This window comes from Nannospalax galili, unplaced genomic scaffold, assembly GCF_000622305.1.
Source record: "Nannospalax galili isolate Female #2095 unplaced genomic scaffold, S.galili_v1.0 scaffold63, whole genome shotgun sequence".
Lineage (NCBI taxonomy): Eukaryota > Metazoa > Chordata > Mammalia > Rodentia > Spalacidae > Nannospalax > Nannospalax galili.
This window is the reverse complement of record NW_008355272.1, coordinates 3,390,293-3,416,599: the sequence shown is the minus strand read 5'-3', so window position 1 is coordinate 3,416,599 and position 26,307 is coordinate 3,390,293. Positions and strand designations below refer to the sequence as shown.

At 43.0% G+C, this 26,307-nt stretch overlaps 1 protein-coding gene across 4 annotated transcripts in view; it reads right to left on the bottom strand.

Moving 5' to 3' along the window:
- The window catches only part of Slco3a1 (solute carrier organic anion transporter family member 3A1), a 333,074-nt gene that overhangs the window by 4,252 nt on the left and 302,515 nt on the right, over window positions 1-26,307 (bottom strand). For 3 of the 4 annotated variants that reach the window (XM_017802983.2, XM_029555668.1, XM_008852334.2), the window contains exons 8-10: window positions 24,233-24,408; window positions 18,408-18,472; window positions 4,689-4,931 (exon numbers count right to left, since the gene is read on the bottom strand). In XM_017802983.2, the coding sequence (XP_017658472.1) occupies window positions 4,689-4,931; window positions 18,408-18,472; window positions 24,233-24,408 (484 nt within the window). Of the gene's footprint in view, window positions 1-2,961; window positions 4,932-18,407; window positions 18,473-24,232; window positions 24,409-26,307 lie in introns of those variants that run through there. The other variant, XM_008852333.3, reaches the window with a different exon arrangement.

Sequence of the window (26,307 nt, the reverse complement as noted above, 5' to 3'; positions counted from 1 at the left end):
TTCAACCTTTGTACCTTATCTAGAGGCTGGCATACAGCCAACAGTTTAGATAAAATAATGAATGTATCATGCTCATACATCACATTGTTGAATGAAATAAATCCTGCAAAGAAAAATTATTCTATCACAGTGTGAGCTCTTGTCTCCACTTCTGAGGCAGGCAAAGATGCCCGAGATAGAAGACCATCTCTACTTTCATGAACTTCCCAGTGTAGGCTTTTAAAGCCACATTGATCCTGCCATGACGACCAAGCCCTCTGGGTAGCTGTGTTTCCTTATAGATGTGAGAAGCAGGAAGGCAGTGTGGAGTCACCATGAGTTCCAGGTATTACTCAAGGCATTGCTTCCTAGAAAGGGCATGTAAACAAAATAATTTTCCATGTGTTGACAGTCTTCTAATTGGTTCTTGAGCAATGATACTACTCTAGAGAGGCTGGGTCTACAGTCTGTCATTTATGGCAGTTGTCCTAAGAAACCAGGTTCTTATTCAGAGAGGTAGAATTTGGTGTGAATTCGGTGAGGCAAGGCAGGATGCGTAAGAAGAGAAAGGCAGGAAAAAAAGATTGAATTTGGATCTCAAACTAATTTCCCAAGCCAAATTTAATTTCACTAACACCCTCCTTTGGGAAACTTGGTTCCTCTTAGGTATTTGACCTGGATTCTTATCTCATGGATGAGAGTAGCTCAGATCATGGATGAGAGTAACTCAGAGGAGCGATCGAACTACTTTTGATATTGCCCTTGGCTTCTGGCCAGGTATCTGGTTCTCCCAGTTCATCAAAAACGATCAGGGAAGAACAGTAGAAGGCAGCAAATATTTTCCATCTGTTAGTATGAAAAGTTGCTTGCCTGGGTTTCTCTGCTCATTGAAACCAAACAACAGCATGACTCCAACAAACAGAAACTGTAAATTTTTCTGTCCTTGTCCCTCTGGACTTGACTGCATGATCAGACAGATTTCTACAAACTGGTGTTTATTATTGTTTAACACTACTGGGCAATGTTTTCAGAACTCTCATGTAGAGCTTACAACATATCCCATGGTTGGCAGGCCTGGCTGGATGAAGCTACTCTTCCCAGGACCCGAAGCAGCCTATGGCAAGAAGGCTGGCTAATAACTGTTTCCTCAGAGCATTTGTCTATGCGTCCACATACATACTTATACTTTCTCTGTTCCTCAGTAACTGCTTCCTCTGGAAGCTATAGGAGAGGATCTACTAGCAAGCACATCAGAATTTTATACTGAGAAAATTCCTCTGGGGCAGTATAGTTGCCCTGCTAGTGGCCGACTGGATGTCTTTGTGTGGAACATTTCTGTGGGTTACCTCAGGCCTATGGGCTTTCCACAGTATGAGTGAGGGGAAACTTCAGGCCATTACTCAATAGAGTAAAGTAGACTCAGGGGAGCTGAGTGGACTGATGCCACTCACCTCAACTTTAAAAATCATCACCAGAGTAGCTGTGAGGTGGAGAAAAAAAGAAGTGATTGTTTGGGAGAAGCACACACTCTTTTCTGCTCAGAAGACATTAACTCTGTCAAATGATTCCTTAGGCACTCTTGGCTTCCTTTATTATTTTGCCTGTTAAGCACTAAGAAGGATTCTCTTACACTTTTATTAGCTGTGAAGACAGTCTGGGCAGACTGTTGCCATCTGTATGGTTAGTATCCCCAGAATGCTCTGGAAGTCTTTGTGAAGGCAGGAAGTAACAAAGATGTAAATGTTCCCCTGCAGCACACAACCTGAGCTGAAGTAAGAAAGCTTGTTTCCTTCAAGTGGGAAATAACAAACCTGCTTGATCTCTATGTAGGAGTTGCAAAGATCTCTCAAAACCTGCAATGGAGAGAGACCTTTTCAGCCATCCTTGGGTACATTCAACTACGAAGGTGGGGGAGGCAACTGCAGGACAGAGCGCTCCAGCATTCATTTTCTAGGTCTTCTCCATCCCTTTTAATTTTGCTTTCTGTGAGTTCCAGGGAGATCTTACCAGCACAGTTTCCATTCAGAATGCCACTTAAAACCAACTAACCAAGGGGCTGGATCTAGCCTTGGATGTATAAAGGTTATTTATGTCACACAAAAGGAAAATTAAAAGTAGACTGAGTTTTTCCTTCTGCCATGCATGAGAGAAATTGAAAATTTAAAAAGTAACACAACATACTTTGAAAGCATTTTGCCATAGGGAGATCTTTAAATTTCTAAATAACTGTTGATAAAAGTGAGCCCTGGGGTTAGGGTCCATCATTACCTCAGTCACTTTTCTTATTCATCTAAAATTTTAGGGAAAAAAAAAATCCAAGATACAAAGAGCTTTAAATTTTTTTTTTTTTCCAAAAAGCAAATAGTCTCATGAAACAAACTCTACACTCCAGGGCCTCAGTTTGGAGAGACACACAACAGTATAGAGAGGGCAGTGACCCATTAGCAGTGCATTTTCAAAACAAGAGTAACCCCAAACCTGTTCAGAGTGTTATCAAAGCCTCCAGAACAACAAAACATCCATATTTTATGAACCGGTTGGGCACCATTCCCCCTTTCCTTGTTATGGTCCTGATGAGGACCCCATGTTCATGGACAAGGCTAGATTAACAGTAGGTAGATGGAATGCCTCCACATGAGGCAGCTGATCAGAGTGCTCCACCTCCTCACACAGCTTCTCTTTTCCTTGTCTTTGCTTGATGCTTTCTCTACTTTGGGGCCATCACTCAAACCTCCCTTATTTAGTGTCTGTTACAAACTTGACATGGCCCCTTCCCACCTCTTCCCATCCTTTTCTTGCCTGATTCTTTTGTTGACTTGGAGTGAACTGCAAGTAGGTGTTTAAGGTGAAAATGATGACCAAGCAACCTTTGTGATGTATTCCAAGGCCATGACAAAGGTCAACAAAAAGGTGTAAGGAGTCAGCTGACTGGGCCCTTTGCTGTGCATGTGTGTGTGTGTCCATCTGACTCAGCCCCTTGTGGGAATGGTCATGTTGGCTTACGTGTGCTGGTGCAAGAGGTTTTCCCACAGGGCTCTGATCCCAAATGACAGGTTCTCTGAGGTTCAGTCACTTTCAGCACACACAAAGTTCAGGATAAACCCTGAACTCATCACTGATATTTCCTGCCCTGAATATGTGATTGCCTTAGGAGCTTACTGGTTTATTAGACGTCACAGGCTGCTCAACAGCTTGTGCTAGGGAAACATTCTTTCTCTTTTTCCTGTCCCCAGAGTTGTGGAACCCATTCACACAAACCCACACTTAAGTGCATCGTCCACAGGCCAAAAAGAATACCCACTGGTATGTGAAGTGTGAATATGAAAGGGCTTCCCATGACAGTGCTCACTGAATCATGGGAATAAAGCCAGAAAACAGATTTCCAAGCCATTGCAGTGTCCCCTATTATCCCAAAGGTGATTCTTTTAAAGGCAAGCTGCATATGCTCTTTCTGGAAGCATTTTTTCCCCTCTTTTTAAAACACATTGTATATTCTTGTTTTTGCACAGTATCTTAATGAAGAGAAAAGGATAAAAATTACAATAGATGAATTGCATCCCTTGAATCACTTTATATTTTTGGTGCTTTAAAAAAGGAGAAAAGTAGAAGCCGTGTTAGTGACTGAAGGGTTAACACAGATTCTAGAAGTAGTTAAAAATAGTATTAGAGGATTATACATACAACAGTTTGAAATTCGTACACCTTGTATATTTTTGTTTTTGAAAAAATGGCAAAATGTTTGGCAAATGTAAGCAAATGACTTGGGTTATGTTGGGGCTCACCGGCTCTGAGCAGGTCAGTCATGGCCAGGTGAAGCCCACGGCTTCCTGAGGTCACACTGTGGGGCTGGTGGGGAGGAGGGGCCAGGAGATGGGGAGGTGCAGACCCCCACCTATCTCCCCCTTGGGCCCTTAGTCTTGAACATGGAAATGGAGCTGGTGAGAGACGCCAACCAGAGACTCCAGTCCGGATCACCCATCAGCATCTTTGAGAGAACTCTGGGGACTTGAACCACACGCAGATTGGGTGAGTGGTCTACACGGTGACCCATATTGCAAAAGTTAGAGGAATGGGGCGACTGCCCCTCCTACCTGCATACCCCCCCCAACCCCATGGGAGGGAGAGGGAGGCACAGGGTGTGTCACTAGTGCTTAATCTGGCAATGTTTTCAACTGGAACTTGTAGTTTTAGTAGACTTTTGAAAAAATGCTTTTTTAGTTTTGTGTGTGTATGCATATCCAGAAAAGTTCAATCTCCAAGCTGGCCACCAGCGTTCCCTGAATTTGGCAGTGCCTGTTGCTTGTAGCTGTCGGCATCGTGAAAACCATGAGGTGCCTTCCAAGCAGATGCTGAGCCCAGCAGTGTGAGTGTCCTCCAGGCACATCCCATTCTCTCCTTATTCTGAATCCTGTCTGGCTCTGATTCTTAGAAAAAGGTCAAAGGTTGTGTATGTATGCATGTGTATATGTGTGTGTGAGTATACATGTCTATTGAAAAATTTTTTTTTTTTTTTTTTTTTTAAGAAAAATGACCCTTTGTTCACAAATACAGAGTTCAGCCCTCCTGTAGTCACTATAAAACGGACTCCATGTTTTCACACCACTCATGGTCTTCCAGGTTATAGATAAATTTTGTCCTATGTGTCTGGTGTGCGGGCACAGGGTCCCTCCCCAGATTGTCTAGGGTCAGAGTAGAGGCAAAGAACTCACTGGTGCTCAGACCGCCCTCGTGGTTTTTGATGTAGCGTTTATAGTTTTTCCGCAGGCACTGCCATGTGGTGGTGTAGAGGATGAAAGCGAAGGACTTGAGTGCGATGGCGATGCTGACATATAGGTATCTGTAGACCACATTGTCGTAGAGCACGCAGGCACCTCGTTCCCCACAGAAGGTGCTCCAAAACAGGCAGGTGGAGTCGATGCCAGCCCCGAAGATGAGAGGTGGGGGGATGAAACCTGTCAGAGGTAAAAGAACATTTTAGGTTCTGGCTCTTGTAGTTGGTTCAGTAGAGAGAGCCTCCTCTGATCCTGCCTGTGTATTTGCTTATAGGACTGCTAGGAGAGCATGTTGGACAGAGCCAAGCTCTGTCCTCACTGCCCAGAAAAACTTGAAGCCCTCCATGCTTGAAGGCTCGCTAAATTAAAACAGGCAAAGGCTGTTATGTACTGTGCCTGATACACAGTAAACACATGGGACAGCTGTCATTACCATCTGCAGGATCTAAGAAGGTAAGAAGACTTTCCTGGACCTCCTAGAGCTGAAATGGGTACAATTGTACTGGTGATCCTTCTTTGCCTAATTATCACACTGATGTGAATCCCTTTCATGCTGAGCCGGGAGCCAGGTTTAGAATCTCAAGCAGACATTTCAGATACCTTCTGCCAGTCAACAGAAATGGCAGATGAAAACTCTCCCCATTCTTAACTCAGGTCCTTGGCACTGTCCTGCTTTATTTGCCTGCTCTCATCCCCTAGCTCAAGGGCCATCAGTCCAGGCTCCACATTGAGATCATCTGTCTCAGACCAACAAAAACCCAGTGCTTGGGGGTTAGAGAGATGGCTCAGTGGTTAAAAGCACTAGTTGCTCTTGCAGAGGACCTGGGTTCAATTCCCAGCATCCATATGGTGGCTAACAACCATCTGTAACTCCAGTTCCAGGGAATCCAACACCCATCCTCTTCTGACCTCCATGGCTATTACATGACATGGGTGCACTTACACACATGCAGACAAAAATCCTAATGTTTGAGGTACAGCTCCATCATTAGAATTTTTTTTTTTTTTTTAAGAAATGGGGTCCTGATATGTTTCCTTGCCTGGTAATTTTCCCATTTTTAAATTCATGGGCTCAAGTGATCTCTTGCTTCAGCCTCCAGAGTAGCTAGAATTATAGGTCCTTGCTACAACACTGGGCTCAACACAGTGTGTGTGTATGTGTGTGTGTGTGTATACATGTGGAGGTCAGAGGTCAACCTTCAGAGATGTTCCTCTGGAACTGTCTCCCTTGTTTAATGAGAGAAGGTCTCTGATTGGGCTGGAGCTTGCCAGTTCATTTAGATTTGCCTGTTGCCCCTTTCCCACCACTAGGATTACAAGCATGAGCCATCACACCAGGCTTTTTAAATGTGGGTTCTGAGGCTCAAACTCAGGTTGTGCTTGCATGGCAAGCATTTTATCAACTGAGTTAGCTCCCTAGCCCTAGTCACATCATTTTGAAAACAAAACACAAGCCCTAAGTTCAGTCCTCAGCACTGTACACATACACACACACACACACACACACACACACACACACACACACACACCTCTAAGTGATTCTGGTCAGTTTTGGAGAGTTGTAGCTGCACTATGGGGAAGAAAAAAATGAATGAGCTATTAAAACAAATTTATTGTCCAGAAAAATCAGGTGTCCCCTGAGGCAAGAATATGGTACCAACCACCTTCAGTGACAGACCTCAATTGTGAGACATGATGGCTTTAATTAGGTAGGGCCAATTCTGAGACCCCAGGACTGGTATACCACTCCCTGGAATTACTTCTAGAGTCAGCCCTAACATTGAACTTCACCAAACCAAACACATTTTAGGGGTTCAGAGACCTGTTGATGTTCAACCATGGTGACCAGATGTATACCTGCCTTCCAGATGTTATAGATGCTGCAGCACCACCATGTCGGGGGGGATCCTGGGGAGGGGAAGGCTGCATGAAGTCTTCAGAACTTCCCTGTTTCATGAAAGGCCCAGATGGGTTGCTGGGCCTTGTATTACTCTCTTGGCACTAAGAGGTTGACTGAGCTCTGGCTTCCAGGCTTGGTCTTTTTGTCCTTCTCAAAAATTTTGTCTGTTGCTTGTCAAACCAAAAAGAAACCCGACGAGATGGATTCTACTGGGATCCCCATTAAACTTCTCAAGCAGCTTGATTTAGTAAATACTCTAAGCTCAGAATGTCCTACAAGCTGTTCTCTTCTCCTGGTATAGATAATGATCCTGCAGGGCAGAAACTCATCTGCCCATTCTCTGTGGCAGCAAGGATGCTTAGGAGCTAGAGTCTTCCCCTTCCCTCTGAGTGCACTCTCCCCACCCCAACATGGAGGGATTGCCACAGCAGCTGATGTACATACATATGGATAAATTTATGGCTATATGACACTGATTTGACTTGTTCTCTGGGACAGTGAAAATCCACCTTTTCTGCTTCTTGTGGCTTTGTGTGATTAGATGCCACATGCTCTTTCTACCTCTTGTGACCAATCTGGAGGTCATTACCCTCTGCCCTAGCTATCAGTCACACAGCAGTGAGCAGCCAAGACTGAAGGACGCCCTCTTTAAAGGACATTCTTTTGAAAAGAAAGGAGAAAATGAGGAGAAACAGAGTTTGGTATTCCTTGCTCCAAAATGCATGGGTTTCTGAACACAAATGTCAGAAAATGTTTTAAGTGCATCAAAGACATGTGAAATATAAAGAAATCATTTGCTAATACTTGTTTAAGCCAAATCCCCAATATACAACTCCTTCATAAGCCTGCACCTGAATGGGAATTTTTATAATATTCAGTTATTTTCAAGAACAGCATACCTCTAGGCACTAAAGATATCAAGTTCATCCCATTTTCAAGTTCTTCTGGCAGACAATGATGTCCTAGAAAGATCTAGAAAAAGTTTCCAAATAGGTAGAAAGCTAAGTGCTCAACAAAGTTTTCCAAGCTATACTCAAAATTTGAGAAAGTGGTAAAGGTGAAAGAGCTTTTAACTAAAGGAACCAGAAACTCTTGGGCAAGTAAATTGATCTTTTGGTGTGTGTTTCTTTTTAAAAAAATAAAAATTATTTTTTTGTGTACAAGTGTTGTACCTGCAGGTATGTAAGTGCACACATGTCATGCAATGTCCATGGAGGCCAGAAGAGGGCGCCAGACTCTGTGGAACTGGAGTTATGGATGGTTGTTACCCACCACATAGGTGCTGGGAACCAAACCTGGGTTCTCTATAAGAGCAGCCAGTGCTCTTGACTGTTAACCTATCTCTCCAGCCCCATAGTACCTCTGTTTCTTGTTAGAGATGGAGTTAACATCAGCTTCTTAGGCACAAATGAGGTGCCTGTTTTTGCAGGGGCAAGAACTTTTGCAAACTTGTTCATGTTATACAGGAGACTTGGGTGATATTTTAGAATAAATATTAGGCTGACTATCTGAAGAAAACCTTTGAGACTTGCTTACATTTCTGCATAAAGTATAATCTTTTTCTGCTAAGTTGATCTTTTTACTGAATTGTAATTCCTTCCAAAAAAGGGGACTCTTAAATCATTAGACTTTAAAAATCCAGGTGTGTAAGGAAAACGACAGATGCAGGTCAGAATTCCTCTTCTTCTCTGGAAGTCTTTGCTATCCTGGACCTGAGTGCTCACTAATTAGAGTCCCATCCTCTGGCTAATTTTCACACCTAGCCATTCATTCATCTGTATATATTTACGACTCTGTTGAACTAAAATGTCAAGCAGTCCCTAGAAGATGCTTAGGCCAATAAGAGATCTCTATAATATTAACTAGTCAATTCATCACCTCGACCCCTGCACTGTAGAGGGCGTGCTCCATCCATTGATTATTTCCATAATTCATAGCTTCTTTTAAATAGAGGCTGAGAGAGGGAGAGATTTGTCCTAGGTTGAGAGTATAAATCCCCCAAACCCAGTAATTCACTTTTATTCTAATTCAAAGTTCATTAACTTGAGAAGATTTAGAGTTCTCATAAGAGATTTTCAGGTTTAGAGAGAACATTTTATTTACCTTTCTGCTAAGCTTGTAGACACTTGGTTTTGAAGCTCAAAGAGAGGTAAACACTTAGAGTTCTGATCTTTGCAAAGTGCCCCCCCCCCCCCCCCCAAGGAGCATGATTTTGTAAACAAGCTTCCAGGTTTCTGGAGAATGCCTCTGGCAGTCCTGGCAGACAGTTGTCAGCAGGAAGACACTGAGTTGTCAGCTGTCCTTGTTCCCTTTCTTTTCAGCCAGGGAGCTCACAAGTGAAATTCCTATTCTAGTTCTGCCACTTGGGAACTGTGGGACTTGGGACAGGATCTGCAACTTTGCTGTTTATAAAATGGGTACAAGTATACTTTCTTGGTGTGGGTGTGTGTGTATGTGTATATGCAGGTGTTATGTGGAGGACAGAGGTCAATCCCTTTCCACCATTTTTTTTTTTTTTTGACATAGGGGCTTTCATTGTGTGTAAAAGTCACTGATTGGCTAGGCTGGCTGGCCAGTGAGAGAGATCAGCCTGCTTCTTCCTCCTCCCCAGTGCTTGGATTACAGGCAAGTACCACCAAGCCCGCTTTTTATGCGGATGCTAGGCATAAAAAACTCAGGTCCTCTTGCTTACATAGCAAAGACTTTATGGATTGAGCCATCTTCTCCAGCCCCAATGATATTTTCTTGCAGTTTTTGTTTTTAAGATTAAATCCGAAACCATGGGTAGAGAATACTTAGCAAACCTGCTTCTGACCCTGTTTGGGGGATTTTGTCCTAAATTCCTTTGGCTAAATGATAATCTGCCATCTTTTGAAACCCCTTCTTCATAGAACCACTGTGCTGCAGAAAACCTTTCAAGCCAAGAGCTGGTGGATCACCCCTCCTGACTTAGGAGCAAGTGTGTTTTGGAGAACCATCAGATACTTCTAGAAGGGAGGCTAAGTGGAGGAAGGTGTACTTCAGCATCTCTCGCTTTGCGCATCTTCACCCTGGTGTGTTTTTGCTATGGAACAAGGGAGGAGGCAGGGTGATGATGGTAGAGTTTTGTCAGAAACTGTATGTTCTGAGGACACCTCTCTTCCTTGGAGATGGAAGGGCATCTCCATCCTTCCCCTGTCCCCTGGGCAGGAACTTGTGGCTGGCTCCCCATCATGGGGCACCAGGAGCCGATCATGTGTTGGCAGGATGTGTGCTGGCTCCATGCTGCTTCCTGCTATTTCAGAAAATATTAAAAGGATTAAATCTTCCTTACACTCTGGCTCAAATTGTATACATGCATGCATATGCATATATATATATATATACCTTCTATGCAAAAATTGCAATGTTGTTTAAGAAGACTGTCTCTGTTTTTCTGAAAATTATAACAGAGATTAAACTCAGGGCCCTATATCTTGGCTTTTTAAATCACTCCTATGGTTGGAAAGGCAAGGCCGATTCATATTCTTTGGTCTAAACTTAAAAGGTGAACTGAAAGGATTTTGTAAGAAAAATAAATTCATGTTTCTTTATGGGACAAAATAGAAACTGAAAATGACTGTGCCATTTACATTTAAAAAGGTAACGGTTCTTCTTCAGCTTACCTGCCAAGACTTGAATTCACCCTGGACTCTATTCAACCCAGAGCAATTACTGTTATAGCCAGCAGCAGCTAGAGGGGGATGTTGAAAGGTGTATTCTCCTGAAAAGATTGGTGTTTCTTTCTTTCAGCAATGCCAGGAAAGAGATTGGACTGTTGACATCTGCAGGTGCTTTCCAGGGACACCTGCCACTCACTTTTCTTAATTCTGAGATATCAGAAGGAGCTACTATGTTTTTACTTCTTTCCTTGGCCTCCTGTTAAAGTCTTGAAGGTTCCAGAGCGTAAGTCGTCTGCCAAAGACCTCCTCGACAAGAGTGGCGACGTGGGGTCGGGGGTGACGCACACTGAAGTATAACTGACTGCAGAGGGATCTGTGGTTAGTGTGATGCCACCCTAGTGCTGGAAGTGAAGCAGTTTCCAAATGCACGTACAGTGGGAGGCACTGAGAGAGACTGGCTCATTGCTGGTGCCCGAGAAACACTTGCTGATTAATCAGAAAGTATGGGATAAGTGGAAGAGGACCTTCACGTACCACACTAAATCCTGTTCCTACATACCTAGAGTCCCTGGACACACTAAGATTACTTGTTCTAAGAAAACATCAGCTGATGCATTTATTTCCACTTGCCTATAACCTCCTTTTTATTCTAGACTATACTAATAGTGAGACTGGAACAAACATGAAGATACAAACCATGTTTCTAAGAAACACCTTTCTAGAGTTATTTATGATTCAAAGAAAAGACCTAAGGATAGGTTGCCCAGAATGATACCTGCATATGGAGATGCATGTGGAGGGTGACTTTCCCATTGCTTTTTGCTTAGCAGGTTAGCTCTGGAAAACTAATCTTAGTGATCGGCTGGAGGAGACTGTGGTGAAATCCAGCCTGCTCTTCTCAATACCTTTGAGCCCCTTGATTGGTTGCATCTTGTTTTGCTGGTCTTTTTCAGGGTGTCCCAGAATCCCAAGATTCAAACTTAAAACCTGAGCTTCATCTTGGTCTGTTTCTCCTTTGCTCTCAAGTAGTCAGCTGGCTACAGACAGGAAGGTAGTTTAACAGACACCAGCTGCACTGGGTGGCCCCCTCTGGTCTCTGACTTTCAGGACTGCTGCTGTAGTCCTGATCAGCATTCTTTCACTTTGATGCTTCTCATTACTCGTTCTCTATCTTGTCTAGGTCGGCTGGCCAATGAGCCCCAGGGATCCTGTCTCTGTCTCCCCAGAGTTGCGATTACAGATATAAGCCTCCACGCCCAGCTTTTTCCATGTGCTGGGAATTCAAACTCAGGTTCTCATGTTTGTACCACAAGTGCTTTAACAATGGAGCCATTTCCCCAGCCCCCCAACCCTTGATGTTTTTGATTAACTGTCCTGCCAAACTTGCTCTGGGGCTAATAATCAGATTCCTTTCCATGCTCTTATCTGAGACATCTTTTGGATAGTGGAATAGAAACTTTTCCCTTGAGCAGAGTTACAGAAGACCTTGAATTTCACCTTAAGCCTTCCCTTCACTAGTTTCAAGCCCCTCCTGGAGTCCTTGAAGGCAGGATGATGGCTCTGGTTTGCTTTTATATCCTTCGTAGCACCTGGATAGAGCCTTAGGCTTGAGAGGATCTCAGTACATGTTTGTTTCCAAGAATTTATCTGTGGCAGGGATGGACCCAAGAGCAATTTCCTTCTTCCTTACAAGGTTGGGGATCAAACCCATGGCCTTACTCATGCAAGGTAAGCACTCTACCACTAAGCAACACCTCCAGCCCCAGGATCAAGAGTCTTGATCAGACCCATGAGCAAATAGTGGGCCTATAATCCAGAGAGAAAATAGTAATCAATACATTTGCAATAGGAGGACAAAAGCATTCTGCTGAGAGGAAAGCATCCAGTTCCTTCTGTGAGGGACCCAGCTCCAGCTCTGTGGCCTCCTCCCCAGCTCCACTTCTGCCACTGCACTGGATGACACACGATTGTCCATAGACATGTAATGCCACACTCTAACCTTTCAACAACTTGCCTTCAACACTGAGGCTGTTCACTCAGAACCACAGCACCCCTGTGATCTCAAAGCCAGATACTAGAGCTTCAGCTATACCGTCCAGAACTCCTCCCATTATTTACTACTGTTAGTTCATACAGGCCCAATCCCTCAAGGGCTTTATCTCTTTGCCACTTTCTATGACCAGCCCAGGCACCATCATCAGTCATGTCAACATCACTTTAAATTTTGTTTTTTGAGATGGTCTCATGTAGTCAAGGATGACCGTGAATTTCTATTCCCCCTATTTTTCATCCTAGTACTGGGATTACACACACGTGCAACCAAGTCTGTTTTTTTTACGCTTGTACAATCTTTTACTCATTATAAACTCTATAAGACATAAAATTAAATGAGGTTTTAACGTTTAAAAAAGATCTCCACTTCGTTGTTAAAATACACAGTTTCATACAGAAAAATTCATTTTAAGGCAATTGACATTGAGACGTTTTCACATGCATTTCTAATCTCTATATATATGACTATTACTGGTCACAGTCGCTTACTTTCTGAGTTCCTTGGCATCTGAGTATGAATATAAACTCGTCAGATAGACAGCCTTCCTCTCCCACTAGAGCCTCCATACTCTGTCATCCCTGCCACTGTCCACTGTGTTGTCAGCCCCCCCATCTATTCCCCCCTATCTGCCCTTCTGGTAAATCTAGTCAGCCAGAGGTCCCTGTTCCAGTAGGATCAGTTGTTCCTCATCTACGGCAATCCATTGTCAGTATTCCCTTGGATAGAATTGGGGTCTGCTGTTCATTTTTCCAGTAGTGTGTTGGGTTACTATCTGGAAGAGCCTTTATCCATCCTGGCCAACAGCTCGACTGAAGGTATCACCTGTCTGGCTTTGCTGTTTGTCAAGTAACTTTTAGCTATATATATGTATGCACTTATGAAATTATATTGGCCCCTTTAATCTTTGGTTATACTTCCCTTTTGGGTGTTTAAGGACATACAATTGGACCAGATAAACTGATTTGTTTTTACACTTGAGGTCGTTTGAGGATCTGTTCCTCAGGGGTCCCATGGGCTTGGGAGGAGCCCCTGGCTCCTTTCTTTTACCAGTTCCATCTATGTGAAGATAAGTCAAAGGTCCTGCTCGACCATTGTTGGCTTCTCTTGGAAGCATGGAGGCAATGATTCCTCCGTGTTGACCCTCCTCTTTATAGACTGGACACTGGTTCAAGTTCATCTGGTGGGGTCTCCTTGGCCTCCTTGATCAAGAGGTCAGATGACCCACCACCTTTACAGGATGTTTTGCGAGATGCTCATAGTCCCTGGGAACTAATCGACCTAGGAGGGCAAGGAGCAAAAAGAGTCCTTTGTGTCCCTCTGACCCAATTAGTATAGATCTCAAGGTATGTCTGTTAAACATCCAAGAATGTTAGTTCCACCATTCTGGCATTTTTAATTACTGTGTGTCATGCAGAGAAGTCTTGGGTAATGACCAGATGGTTATTCAAGTCTGGTTTTATATGGTGCTGGGGATCAATCCTAGAGTTTCGTGCACATTAGGCAAGTACTCTACCAACTAAGCTGCATCCCTAGACCCTATCCTCTGTGTACCACACCTACCATTGATACCAACAACTCACTCTCATGTCTACATTAGGGCTGCCGGGGAAGCTCACAGCCCACAGTAGCCAGTGCCAATGAGGCTGCTCTGGCCTGGCCAGCTCCTCTTCATTGGTGTCTAAAGCAACAAGGAAACCCAATGTTGCCTTCACTTCTGGGTCCTGTCCTCTTTCTTTACCCTCAGTGTGGCCTTCCAGGCTTACCCACTTCTTCCTCATGCCCTGACCCTCCAAGGGTGGTGCATCAATGTACCCTTATACATGCCTGTTGAGCATGACAACCACTGGCCAGATGTTTTAATTAAATGAAAAAACCCATAAAAGTTAAATAAGGCAGTCTGCACAAGCAATGTTTCAAGTATTCAAAAGTTACAAATGGTGCAGATACTGAACAAACATTTCCATTGTTAAAGAAGGTACTGTAGGACTGCCATGGTCTACACCTCTCCACCTGCCCCTCATCTCACTGTCTTATCTCAAACACCTATATTCTAAACCCATACTCCTGTATACTTTAAACCATTCCTGAATTATCTGTGATATATAATACAATGTAAATGCTATGTAAATAACATACTATATTGTTTAGGAAGTAATGATAAGAAAAACCAGTCAGTACATGCATAGTAAGGATACTTTGGTTTTCTTTAAATGTGATCAATCTGTCAGTGTGGAACTTGCAGGTATGTAAACCCAATTGAACTTCCATTTAGAGTCTGATGCATGAAAGGTCTTCCTCATTAATGTTTCTAAACTCCACATCTTAACACAAGTCTCTCTCAACGCTGATTACACCAGCAGCTTACTCAGCCCCCACAGGGCCCTCAGTGCCCCTTCCAGACATAAAATGATCTTGTTGCTCTCATGGTAAAGCCCATCAGCAGGTTCTACTTGCTTTAAAGATAAAGGTCAAAGTTATCCACAGGGCAGGAGAGCTTTCTCAAGTTGCTAGCCCACCACCATCACCAGTCCGATCTGATGATCCCACACCTACCCACTTGCCACATAGACCTTTGCCCTGTAAGTCCCTCTGTCTAAAGCACTCTCTTTTCTTCCTGTCCATGTACACAGTTCTTACGCATTCTGCCCTCACTCAACACCACCATGTCCTTCCTAACCCAGGGCCTGCATCCCAAGGCAAAGTTAGGTGGCCTTTTCTCTTGCTCCTGTTGAACCAGTAGCCCCTCTACCCTCCTGTGCCAAGATCTTATCACACTTGAAAGTGATGTCCTCATTGTATCCCCATCACCCACTGGGGTGGCACAAGGTTGGCTGGGCCATGGAATCTGATTTATTCATTGGCCTTTCATTAACAATAATGGTGGTTAACCTTACTGGGTGATGCAAGAAATGGAATAGGCCACATGCCAAGGCTTCTTTCCTAAGCTGCTTTTAATTAAAAGATGAGATGGTGTCATATCCTTTTAGAGCAGGATTTTCCAAACTGATTTGTGACCATAATGGGTAATAGAATCAATATGCTTAGTCATGACCAACTTCTTAAAAAGTGTGGACTAGAAAAGTATCAGATGTGTTATACGTGTTAAAGTTATTTTTTTCTATGAAATTTTGGTTTCAGCTACATCTATGCATATGCACGTGTGTAATGGGTGATGGTGCTAAACTTATCTCTTGCTCTGGCTTATAGTTACAGAGGTGGAAAAAACTCTGTTTTAGATGGTGCCTGGTTGATTTTCCTGAGGCATATATACAGATTGGAGTCAGCTTCCAAGCAGCGTAGGGTGATCTTAAGGCCCTCACTTTATGTGTACCTCAGAGGATCAATTTTGTCGCCAATTGTCCTAAATTTTCCATAACTTTCAGAAATACCTTTTACTTTTAAAACTTTGTGCTATCAAAATTATGAAGGGGAACTGGAGAGATGGCTCAGCACTGGCTGCTCTTGTAGAGGACCCAGATTCAGTTCCCAGCACCTACATGGTGGCTAACAACTGTCCATAACTCCAGTTCCAGTGCAACATGGGTGTACTTATGTATATGCAGGTAATATACTCATACACATATAAATAAAAATATTTTAAAAATATTATGAAGAATGTTTTTTTGAATATATGTGGGCCTGTGGGTGTAGAGGTGCACATTGTGGATGTGTGTGTTGTCAGAGGACAACCTTGGGTGTTGATCCTCAGGAACTTCCCACCTTTTGTTTAGAACAAGGACTCTTCAGCCTGAAACCTCACTATTTAGGCCAGGCTAGCTGGCTTGTGAGCTTCCAGGGCTCTGTCTATCCCCATTTCCCATCTTACCATTTCTGGGATTACTAGTGTACACAACAGCACTTAATTTTTAATATAGGCTTAATATTTAAATTCAGTTCCTGACACTTGCCAGGTAAGCACTTTACTGACTAAACCATTTCCCTAGCATTATACACATATAAACTATATATTATACTCTGTATATGGTAAATATACAAATATATATAACCATAACATGATTTAGAGACCTTCACAGCAACTCCACAGATGGCGTTAATTCTCACTTTTCTGTGAGCCCCAAGACAAGGAAGCTCTCAAGGACAGTACTGTTGAGTCACCTAGCCTTGGCGCTCAGAATACACAAGGTACTCAAAAAATGTCAGCTTGTTGCATGACTGCCTGTGAAATGGTTCCACTATTTATGGAAATAAGGTCTCTAACTTGTTGATATATCCTGTTTATCTATCTATCCAGCAATCTCACTAACGAGAGTGGGGACCATGATAACACACACATGTTCTATACTTCCAACAGTTCGAGAAAAAATTAGTATAATTTTAACTGTGTGATAGAATTCTGCAAGCACCGCAGCTTTCCAGGAACATCCACATCTTTTAATTTGGATGATGGCTGAACTTTCTTCTTGTGGGCCATCGTCACACCTATGGTGTTTCTATTTCTGATGAAACAGAAGACAAAGATGCTGTATATGTTTCTACCTGTGCACCAACAGGTGGAGGATTCCTGAACCTGATCCAGGGATGACCATAGTGACTGATCATTGCCACAGGCAATGAAGGGAGGAGCACACACCATGTTTTCTAGTCCCTAGGGAGGACCTCACCTCTACTGATAGTTGAATTGTTTTCTCCTGCCATATACCAATTATGTAGGTGTTAACCTCATTATAAAAGCAATATAGAGAATATATAACCTCAGCACTTAAAATTGGCTGATATAATTTGATGTCCATCTTTCCAATATTTTTCCATATTTATTCCTACTCTATAATCATCTGAATATATATCATAGGGTAAGCTTCATTTATTCCTTCCAAATGTCATGGGCTCTTTCCAAGTCTATATTCTTCTTTGCTTGACTTTAAAAAGGGGCTTGCTCCCACTGGGATTATAGACCATCACTAATTGAACTAATTCCCAGTTGTTGGACATTAGGGCTGTTGCCAATTTTCCATTTTTGCAAATGTTTGCATGGACATTTTTAGAGCTAGATCTTCGTGCCCATTCTTAACTACATACTTGGAGTACGGTATTTTATATTTATTCTGAAAATGCAGGCAATGTTTATTCCCTTCACTTTCTACCTTCACTTGCCATGAAAAGTTTACTCAAGTCATCTTGATCTTGGTTTTACAAAAGAGATGTTCATAATCCAACATCATAGTCTAATGAGAAAAGGGGGCAGGGCCACCTGCTGGAAACCCAAGGTAAACAAACAAAATACTGTTTGGGAAAATGTAGAGGCTACATGAGCTGCCAGGGCTGAGATGTTCTAGGAATGCACACACCTGGCTGGCAACCCCATAAACAAAGCATTTCCCAAGCTGCTCAGGGCTTACTGAATGAAGGTGCCACACTGTACCATCAGATTTTTTTCCTCTTTTGGTGGCACTGTGTTTTCTCCTTAGCTAATAAAAATTCAGGATGACATGAAGACATGAGCTGGTATACATGAAAACTGTGAAATCACAGAGGGCTTGAGTGTAGCGTCTGAACTGGGAGCAAAATTTTCAGACAATGTGATGGCTAGTCTGAACTTTCAACATGACACAGGCTAGAATCACCTGAGAAGAACGTTTGCATGAGGGATTATCTAGATCAGGGTGGCAAGGGGGCATGCCTGTGGGGGATTATCTTGATTATATTAATTGAAGTGGGAAGACCCAACGTTGTGAGTGGCAGTTTGAGGTTTAGAGTTCCTGGACTGTTTCAAAATGGGAAAATGGGAGCTGATTGCAGGCACACATGCATTCACTCTTGACTAGACTGTGGATGTGACAAGCTGCTTCAAGTTCCCATTGCCTTGACTTCCTAGCAATGATGGACTGTAACCTGGAAATGTAAACTGAACAAGCCCTTTCTCTCTTAAAGTTGCTTTGTCAGAGTATTTATTACAGCAACAGAAAACAAAACTAAGACACTAATAAATAAACAACATGGGGGTGGGGGAGGCAAATCAGGAAATGGGACAATTTCCCAGATCCTCACTCACCTGGGAATACATGTCCAATCCATGACTAAGGGAATAAAGAGACAATACGTACCCAACAAACGGAGGAGGAGAAAAAGAACTCCCAGTGCGTAAGACTTGAGTTCAGGGCTGACTGTCCTAGGTAAAAAGAGACAGGAAAAAAAAAAAAAAAACAAACCAAAGATTCTTATCATTACATTATAATTAATAGACCCAGAGTCATTTGCTGCTGTTCATCAGAAAATAACTTATAAAATAATGGGCTTTTTTTTTTTTCCTTGCTAAAGTCTAAAAATTTCCTGGAACTGTGGTGCCAAGATAAGTTCAGGAATTCAGTGGGTTTTTCCCCCTTAAATAATTTGAGCTAATCTGGTCATTGGAAGGATTGGATGTAAATCTGGTCCTGAAATCTATACTTAGGATGCTTCTTTCTTACAACAAAAGCAGAATTCTCTTAAGTGTGAGGTAGGTACCTGTGTGTGGGAACATCAGCTCAGAAATCACTCTCTATGTTTTGAAGAGCAGCTGGAACCATAAACACCTTTGCTGTTCTTGGGTCATTTTATAAAATCCACCAGATTCTCATGTTTTGACTTCCCAGATGGGCCATTTGGGACATAAGGTATGAACACTAAGTTTTAGTACCTTTTAACTTTGAAAGGTTCCTTCTGCTAGTCACTGTTCTTTCTTTGAACTGATTCAATTGCCCTGACCTGGGTTTACCCCGAATAGGCCCTAAAAATGATCTCACACATTCTCAGAGTCTAACATTTTTGGGAATGAGAGTGACAGTAGAGACAGTTTGGGAGTGATGACTGATTCTAGATAGATGGGTTCACATAGCAGATCACACGATCTCCTTTGTAATGCCTCTTAAGCTTAAGGCTAGGATTTATTTAATGTTTGCCTTCTTTCTTCAAGGTCAAGGACTACTTGTATTTTAGTTATCACTGTGACTCAACCTTAGCTCTGTGTCTAGCACCCATCCTGTGCTGAGAGAACATATAAGCAGATGGGTAGTTCAGACGATATCTCTAATTTACCACCCAGGATAGCTCTACCAGTGGCTTGGTGGTGAAAGACTGTGAGGCAATGAGATCTGACCACATGCACATGGGTTTCAGGATGTACAGAGTACCACCTGAAAACAGTCTTATTATCTGCTCCTACTATGTCTCCTTAAGGGACAGAGGGAAGGAAGCACATGACTACACCTCAAGAAAGACTTGGTGAGGCATAGAGGCAGTTCATTGTGGCTGAACCTTAAGCACACAGAGCATTTCAGTGTGGCTAAGAGACTAGAAACCAGACCCATATAATGCAATGAAGGTCTAGGATTTGGGTTGTAGAACAAAAGTTAGAAACAAAGTTACAGGATATCTAGTACAAAGGGTATAAAGCCTGTCTAGGAACCGGGTAGCTGGACTAGTGTGTGTGTGTGTGTGTGTGAAGGCTGATGTCAAGAGTTTTCCTCAATCTCCCTCTACTAAACAAAGTTACAGGATATCTAGTACAAAGGGTATAAAGCCTGTCTAGGAACTGGGTAGCTGGACGTGTGTGTGTGTGTGTGTGTGTGTGTGTGTGTGAAGGCTGATGTCAAGAGTTGTCCTCAGTCTCCCTCTACCTTATTTCTTTGAGACAGGATTGCTCACTGAACCTGGAACTCATAGATTCAGCTAGACTGGCAGGCCAATGATCTCTAGGGATCTACCTGCCTCTGACTTTCCCTAGTACTAGACTTATAGACAAGTTGCTGTGCCTGATCTTTATGTGGGTGTTGGGATCCAAAATCAGGCCCTTAACCAACTGGGCCATGTCCCCAGCCTAAGAATAATATACTTAAATAATCCGAGGAACAATTCATCCAACAATTCAATGTCACTGGACAAGTGGTTGTCCAGTGCTCTAACGTTAGGGTTGAAGCCTTAGGGTGCATGACTTTTGTTTCTTGGTAACAGGCCAAAAGTGACCATCAAACCAAAAGAAATTGCATGTATGTTACAGACTGAATTTGTCTTTCCCAAATTCCTCTATTCAAGTACAACCTTCGAAGTGCAGTGGGGCCTTGGGGAGGTGCTTAGGTCCCTGCATGAATGGGATTAGTACCCTTATAAAAGATGCCCAGGAGAGATCTTTGTCTTTTTCACCATGTGAGTAGACAGGGAGAATTTGCCATCTGTGTAGAGGAAGTGGCCCTCACCAGTTAATCTACTGGTGCCTGGATCTTGAACTTCCATGTCTATGGTATTTTATTACAGTAGTCTGGAAAAGACTAAGAGACTGTAGTCGTTAAATATTTGCTTACTTGTCAGATTCTCAGGAAAACATAAAGGTATTACTCTTGAGGAAATATGCATCTCTTTTTAATTACAAAGAGTGCAGTACAGGTGAGGGACCTTAATACAGCATATCATGACTGCCATTGAGCAATGGGCAAAGCCAGACACCAGTTCCAGGTCAACGAGGAGATCGGTGTCTCTGGGTACAACCAGCGCTCTTTGGAACACACATACCACAAACCCCAAGTTCCTTGGTGTTATTCTCACTCTATGCTACAGTTTTTGCATACGCATTTGAAGGTTTAACTTGAAAGACATAAATAAAGGCAAATCTCCTTATCAAGAAAACATGCTGGCATAATGAGCTCAGCTATTTATCACCTGAAAAGTGATTTCCTTTCAGCTATCATGTCACTGGGAACAAAGTGAGGAAGGTACAAAGATCTCTCTTCATATCCTGTTGGAAACTGGTTCCTGTAAGACTCATCCTTCTGGATCTTAGTTATGAAGAACTAGAAGACTCAGCCAGGATATGAATGAAAGGTCCGGGGAAGACAGGTGTGCAAGCGCCATTAACTTAGTGATTATGTGACTGTGAGAATACTGCCTAGTCACTCATTGAACCTCTGTTTCTTCATGTGTAAAAAGGAAATGTTCACAAGGATGCAAATACAATAATTTAAAACAAGAGCCCAGGACTCTTCAGAGAGCAGCCCAGTGAGAATCAGCTTTTCTGTTTGCTTTCTAGTACTTATTTATTTGCTTATTTTTTATGTATGTGTATGTGTGTACAAGTGTGTATACACATGTTTGTATGTGTAGAGGCCAGAAGACTCTTCTGGTGCCATCCTCTGGAGTGCTGTCCATTTCCCTTGATACCAGGTCTTTCATTGGCCTGTGGCTTACCAATTAGTTGAAGCTGGCTGGCCAGTGAGCCCTAGGTATCCTCTGTTTCTACCTCCCCAGTTTGATATTACAAGTGTGCTTCATCATGCTTAGCACTTTTATGTGAATTCAGGGGACTGAACTCAGGTCCTGAAGCTTATGAGGCAAGAACTTTATCAACTGAGTTATCCAGTCCCATTTCTTGACATTATGAACCATGTTCAAACTGACAACTTCTCCCATCCAAGTACTAACCAGGCCTGACCCTGCTTAGCTTCTGAGATCAGTTGAGACTGGGAGTGTTCAGGGTGGTATGGCCATAGACTAAATTGATAACTTCTGTCCAGCATAAGAATGAGGTTACTGTTCTGGGCCAGGACCAGAGCTTATCCACAAGGTGAACCCTTGTAGTTACCTAGAACTTCTGTGATGGGAAACTGGATTAGAAAAAGAAATGGAATGAAGCACTGTACTCCTTTCTCAATATACAAACGTGAACCTTTAGCCCAGCATGGCATTCAGAGATGGACATGGTCAGCACAGGCCACTGGGATCATCAGTTGGTGATCCATGTAAGGGAATCTAACATTTCCTGAAAAATTTCAAGATATGTTTATCAAGCTGAGGCTTAGAAATGAATGGAATTTCCACAGCCTCTTCTTGTATGACCTGCCAGTTCCTGTTGCTGAGACTCTAGAGGGCCTTTGTGAGAACTCATAGGGAGAGAAATATGTGGCCCAGTCATTGTTAATGATGGGAAGTGTCTTTCTTCCTGCTTTCTAGTGCCTTTTGTGTGTGAATATCACAATAAAGCTTCATGAGAACTTCTAAAGAAGAATAAACTGCTCATAAGGTAGCCACCTTAAACCCATACATGAAATCTAATGGATTTTGTTCATATGCATATTACATATAATCGCCTTCCACATACAGTTTTAAATTCAATGGCTCATTTCATAAACACTTTTCACACTCTTATGAATGTTCATTATTCCTTTGAACCACAGTACTATAATTTAACTCACTATTTCAATTCAGGTGTTTCTGCTATTATAGTTAACGTTGTAATAAAAAAAATCTGTTTTGAGTTTTTTTATTTTTTCCTTGTTGAGATGTATTTTCTTGAGATAAATGGCCAGGAATGGGGGTAGGTTACTGCATAAAAGGGCCTGGATATTTTTATAGCTCTTGACTCATGTTGCTATTTTGCATTTTGAAAGTGCCAATAGGCTTTTCAATGCCACCAGCAAATGTGATTCAAGTTATTTGGCCATAGCCTTCCAAAGAACTGGGTATGAATTTTTAAAATTTATTTTCAAACTTACCAAGTATAAAATGGCAATTTGCTATTGTACCCTTCATAGTCTGCACATTTAAAAGGCCTTGCTAATGACCACCTAGGTAACACAAGTGCTTCACATGAATTTACTGTAGGAGAATTCATAGCAAGACCAGAAAATGAAGTAGGACAAGAACGTGAAGGGGGAAACTGGGTAAAGCAGTTGGTGATGTGCATGGAAACAAGGTGGTTCCGACAACCTCCTTTCCATTTTCATTCTAGCCCTTAGATCTGATCTACTTTGCTTATGTGGCTGTACCTGAGGCGTCTTTCTGTGGGTGACACTCTTCTGGCTCAGACGAACACTAGGGTATGGATCAATTCACTTCTAGGTTCCTCATATAAATCTAGACAGCTTTGCAAATGATGAAAGCTGCTGAGAATAGTGCTCAATGATTCACCTCGGAGGCACCTCACTTGCCTCCAGGCCAGGTTTTCAGAGATAGGGAGCTACAGAATTCTGGGTGCCTCACTCTAACCACTTGAAAATACAAGAGCAGTCACCATTTGCATGCATTGAGCCTCTTAGCACAATTAACTTCTAACATCTCCAGGATATTTGCCCAAAGATGATCTCAAAAGGTCACACACCAGGGCAGGAGGTGGGCAGGACAGAATCCCTGTAACAGATTCAGAAACAAGCCTGGGGCTAATGTTGTGTCCAAGGGGTTATGGCTGATTGGTAGAAGGAAAGCCAGACAGGGGTTGGACACAAAGACCTGGCTAGCCCCTTGCCATTTTCTTTCTTTGGTGTGGGTGTTCATGGGTGTGGATAAATGGTGTGTGTGTGTGTGTGTGCATGTGGAGGTCAGAGGACAACTTGGGTGTTGTATTATAGGAGACTTCCACCTTCTGTTTTCAATCTTTGACTTGAAACCTTCCCAAGTATGCTAGACTAATTGGGATATGCTTGTCTCTGCCTCCCATCTCTTCACAACTGAGATTATAAACAAGCTTCAATTTGATGAGCTTTTTACACAGGTCCTAGGGACTGAACCCAGGTCTTCGTGCTTATAAGACAAGTGCATTGCCAATTGAGCCATCTCCCCAGCCCACTATTTTCATTTGTTACATCAACATTGCCTCCTGCAAAGATCAATGTAGAATGTCTTTAGAAAGCAAAGTCATCTGAAAGGCTCTTCCTAGAAAGATGTGAAAGTCGTCTTCTTCCTGTGCCCTACTCTGTCCTTCTGTGCTGAAGTCCTGATTGATGTGTGGCTTGTAACTGACTCCTATTGGCCTGGGGCAGCTTGTTCCTTTCTGCAATGGCATCTTACCTGGCTTGTGAGACTCAATTGCCTATGATCTCTGGGAACCCTCCCTGCAGATGCATGCCAGGTAGACGGACACGCCCAGGCTGGCTCTTAGGTGCTCAGGGCTCTGCAGCTGGCTTACCTGATCAGGATGATGACGGAGGGTGTCTGGGCCATGGCCCCGATCATGCTGCACACACACATCACACAGAGGAAGGTGAGGAAGGCCTCTTGGCACCCAGGACTGGGACACTTTCCATGAACCACAGTGGCATTCTCAGGGGGCATGGTGGTGAGGCAAGCACAGCCTGTGAGGTTCTGAAAGGGAAGGTCCAGCTCTTTAGACAGGTGGTGTCTACCATTTCCACACCCAAAACTATCTATCCGCTAGGCTGCCACAGCCTAATTATGCATTCTGTGGCATTCCATTAATTAGGCCTGAATAAACGAGTTAGCTTTTTAAGGAAGCTGCAAAAACACATGCAAATAAAAGAATATTTATGGGGAGGAGAGCTGGCTTTCCTGTCTCCTGTGTATTTCATTTCCATTCTCAAGAAACCTTCAGTAAGCTGTACCATAGACAAACGTGTCCCCCCAATACAATTAGAGAGGAAATTGTACTTCCACAATATGATAAAACATTGCCAAATTAACATCATAATTACTTGCCAATTTGTCTTCTCTTTTATGCAGTTATAATTACCCTGAAGTGTATTAAAAGAAGTAAATCAGGTAATCCACATACTGTTGCTGGTTCAGTGTCTGGCATGGTACTCAGAACAAAGGACACATGCTGTCATGCGTGAAGGCACTGTGCCTGCAAAGTCCTGACAGGAGGAAGCTGATGGAAAATTTCTCCAGTGGCCAAGGAAACTAAGAGGACTAAGATTCCAAGCAGCTGACAGCAGCTCACAGGGAGCAGAGAGAGAGCCTGATGAGATACACTTATTAATATATGATCAGAGAGAAGAAAGAAGAGTGATCGCGTTCCATTTGATCTTCTGAGGGGCTCTGGCCTAGCCACCCCGTTCCTCAGGCACAGTTTGCTCTCATACTCTCCTGCAAGCTGGCTTGCTCATTCTAGGAATTTCTGATTGCAGAGGGAGGAGCAGGGGCTGGAGGAGGCTGTGTAGAGTGCCAAGCCAATTAAGGTTCAATAATAATAGTGCAGAAGTCTTTAATGAATACAAAGCAAAAACAATCATAAATGATTCACTGCTTCCCTTCCTGGGGCTGATTGGCTTTCCGAGCGCACACCCAGCAGGTAGACACTCCAGCGGGGTCAGGCAAATCGCCTGTACATGCTACGCTTCTCTTCTGCTGCTCTCCCCTCATGCTTGTTCCCCTCTTCCTCCTTGCTCTCCTTGTCTTTTGTCACAGGATATATTATAGGTATGGGTTTTCTTGTCTTTAACGCTATATGAGATAACTTCAGGTGCATCAAGAAGCCTGTATGGATCTTCACCCCTCACTAGGGCTGCCCTGTATGGCTGTGCAGGGTAGAAACGTGGGAAAATACTTGTGGCTGCATGACATCTCCTACACGGTGGACATCTGTATAAATGGCCCCATTATGTGCCTGCATGTTTATGGCAATTCCCAGGTGCAGAGGCCTAACCTCTCTTCCTCTTTCCCTATGCCTGGAGATTTTATCTAGGTTTTTTACAACACCCAGCATAGATACAGTGTTCCCTCACCATCCCTCCAATGGCTAAGCAGTTCCCCTTCTGCTCCCATGGATCCTCTGAGCCCTGCCCTGCCCTGCCCTAGAAAGCACATGAGAACTGTCACTCAGGAACCTCCTGGGACAGGACCATATGTATTATACATGTTCTCAATCATTTCTGTGCACAGTGCTGAGAGGTGCTAGATGAAAATTGGCAGACAGTTTCAGAACACATGCGAACAGATCTGTCCCTGCCTTTATCAGGAAGCAAGAATTCTTCCCAAGTAAAGTTCATGGTGCCTTTCTTTGCTCTACCCAGGAGTAAAAAGCATATAGTATCACCATGGAGGGTGTAGCCAAACTTCTCATCTGTTTACACTCACTGCCCGCACTTCCACATCCACCCTGCTCTCATTTCCCTCTGGCTTCTGTCCCCACAAGTATGAATCAATCATGTTAAGTTCCACATTGGGGCTCCATATCCCCAGCCTCAGCAACTCCACTCATTTTCTGTCTCCCATCACTCTACTCTCTGAATTCTACTCTTCTTT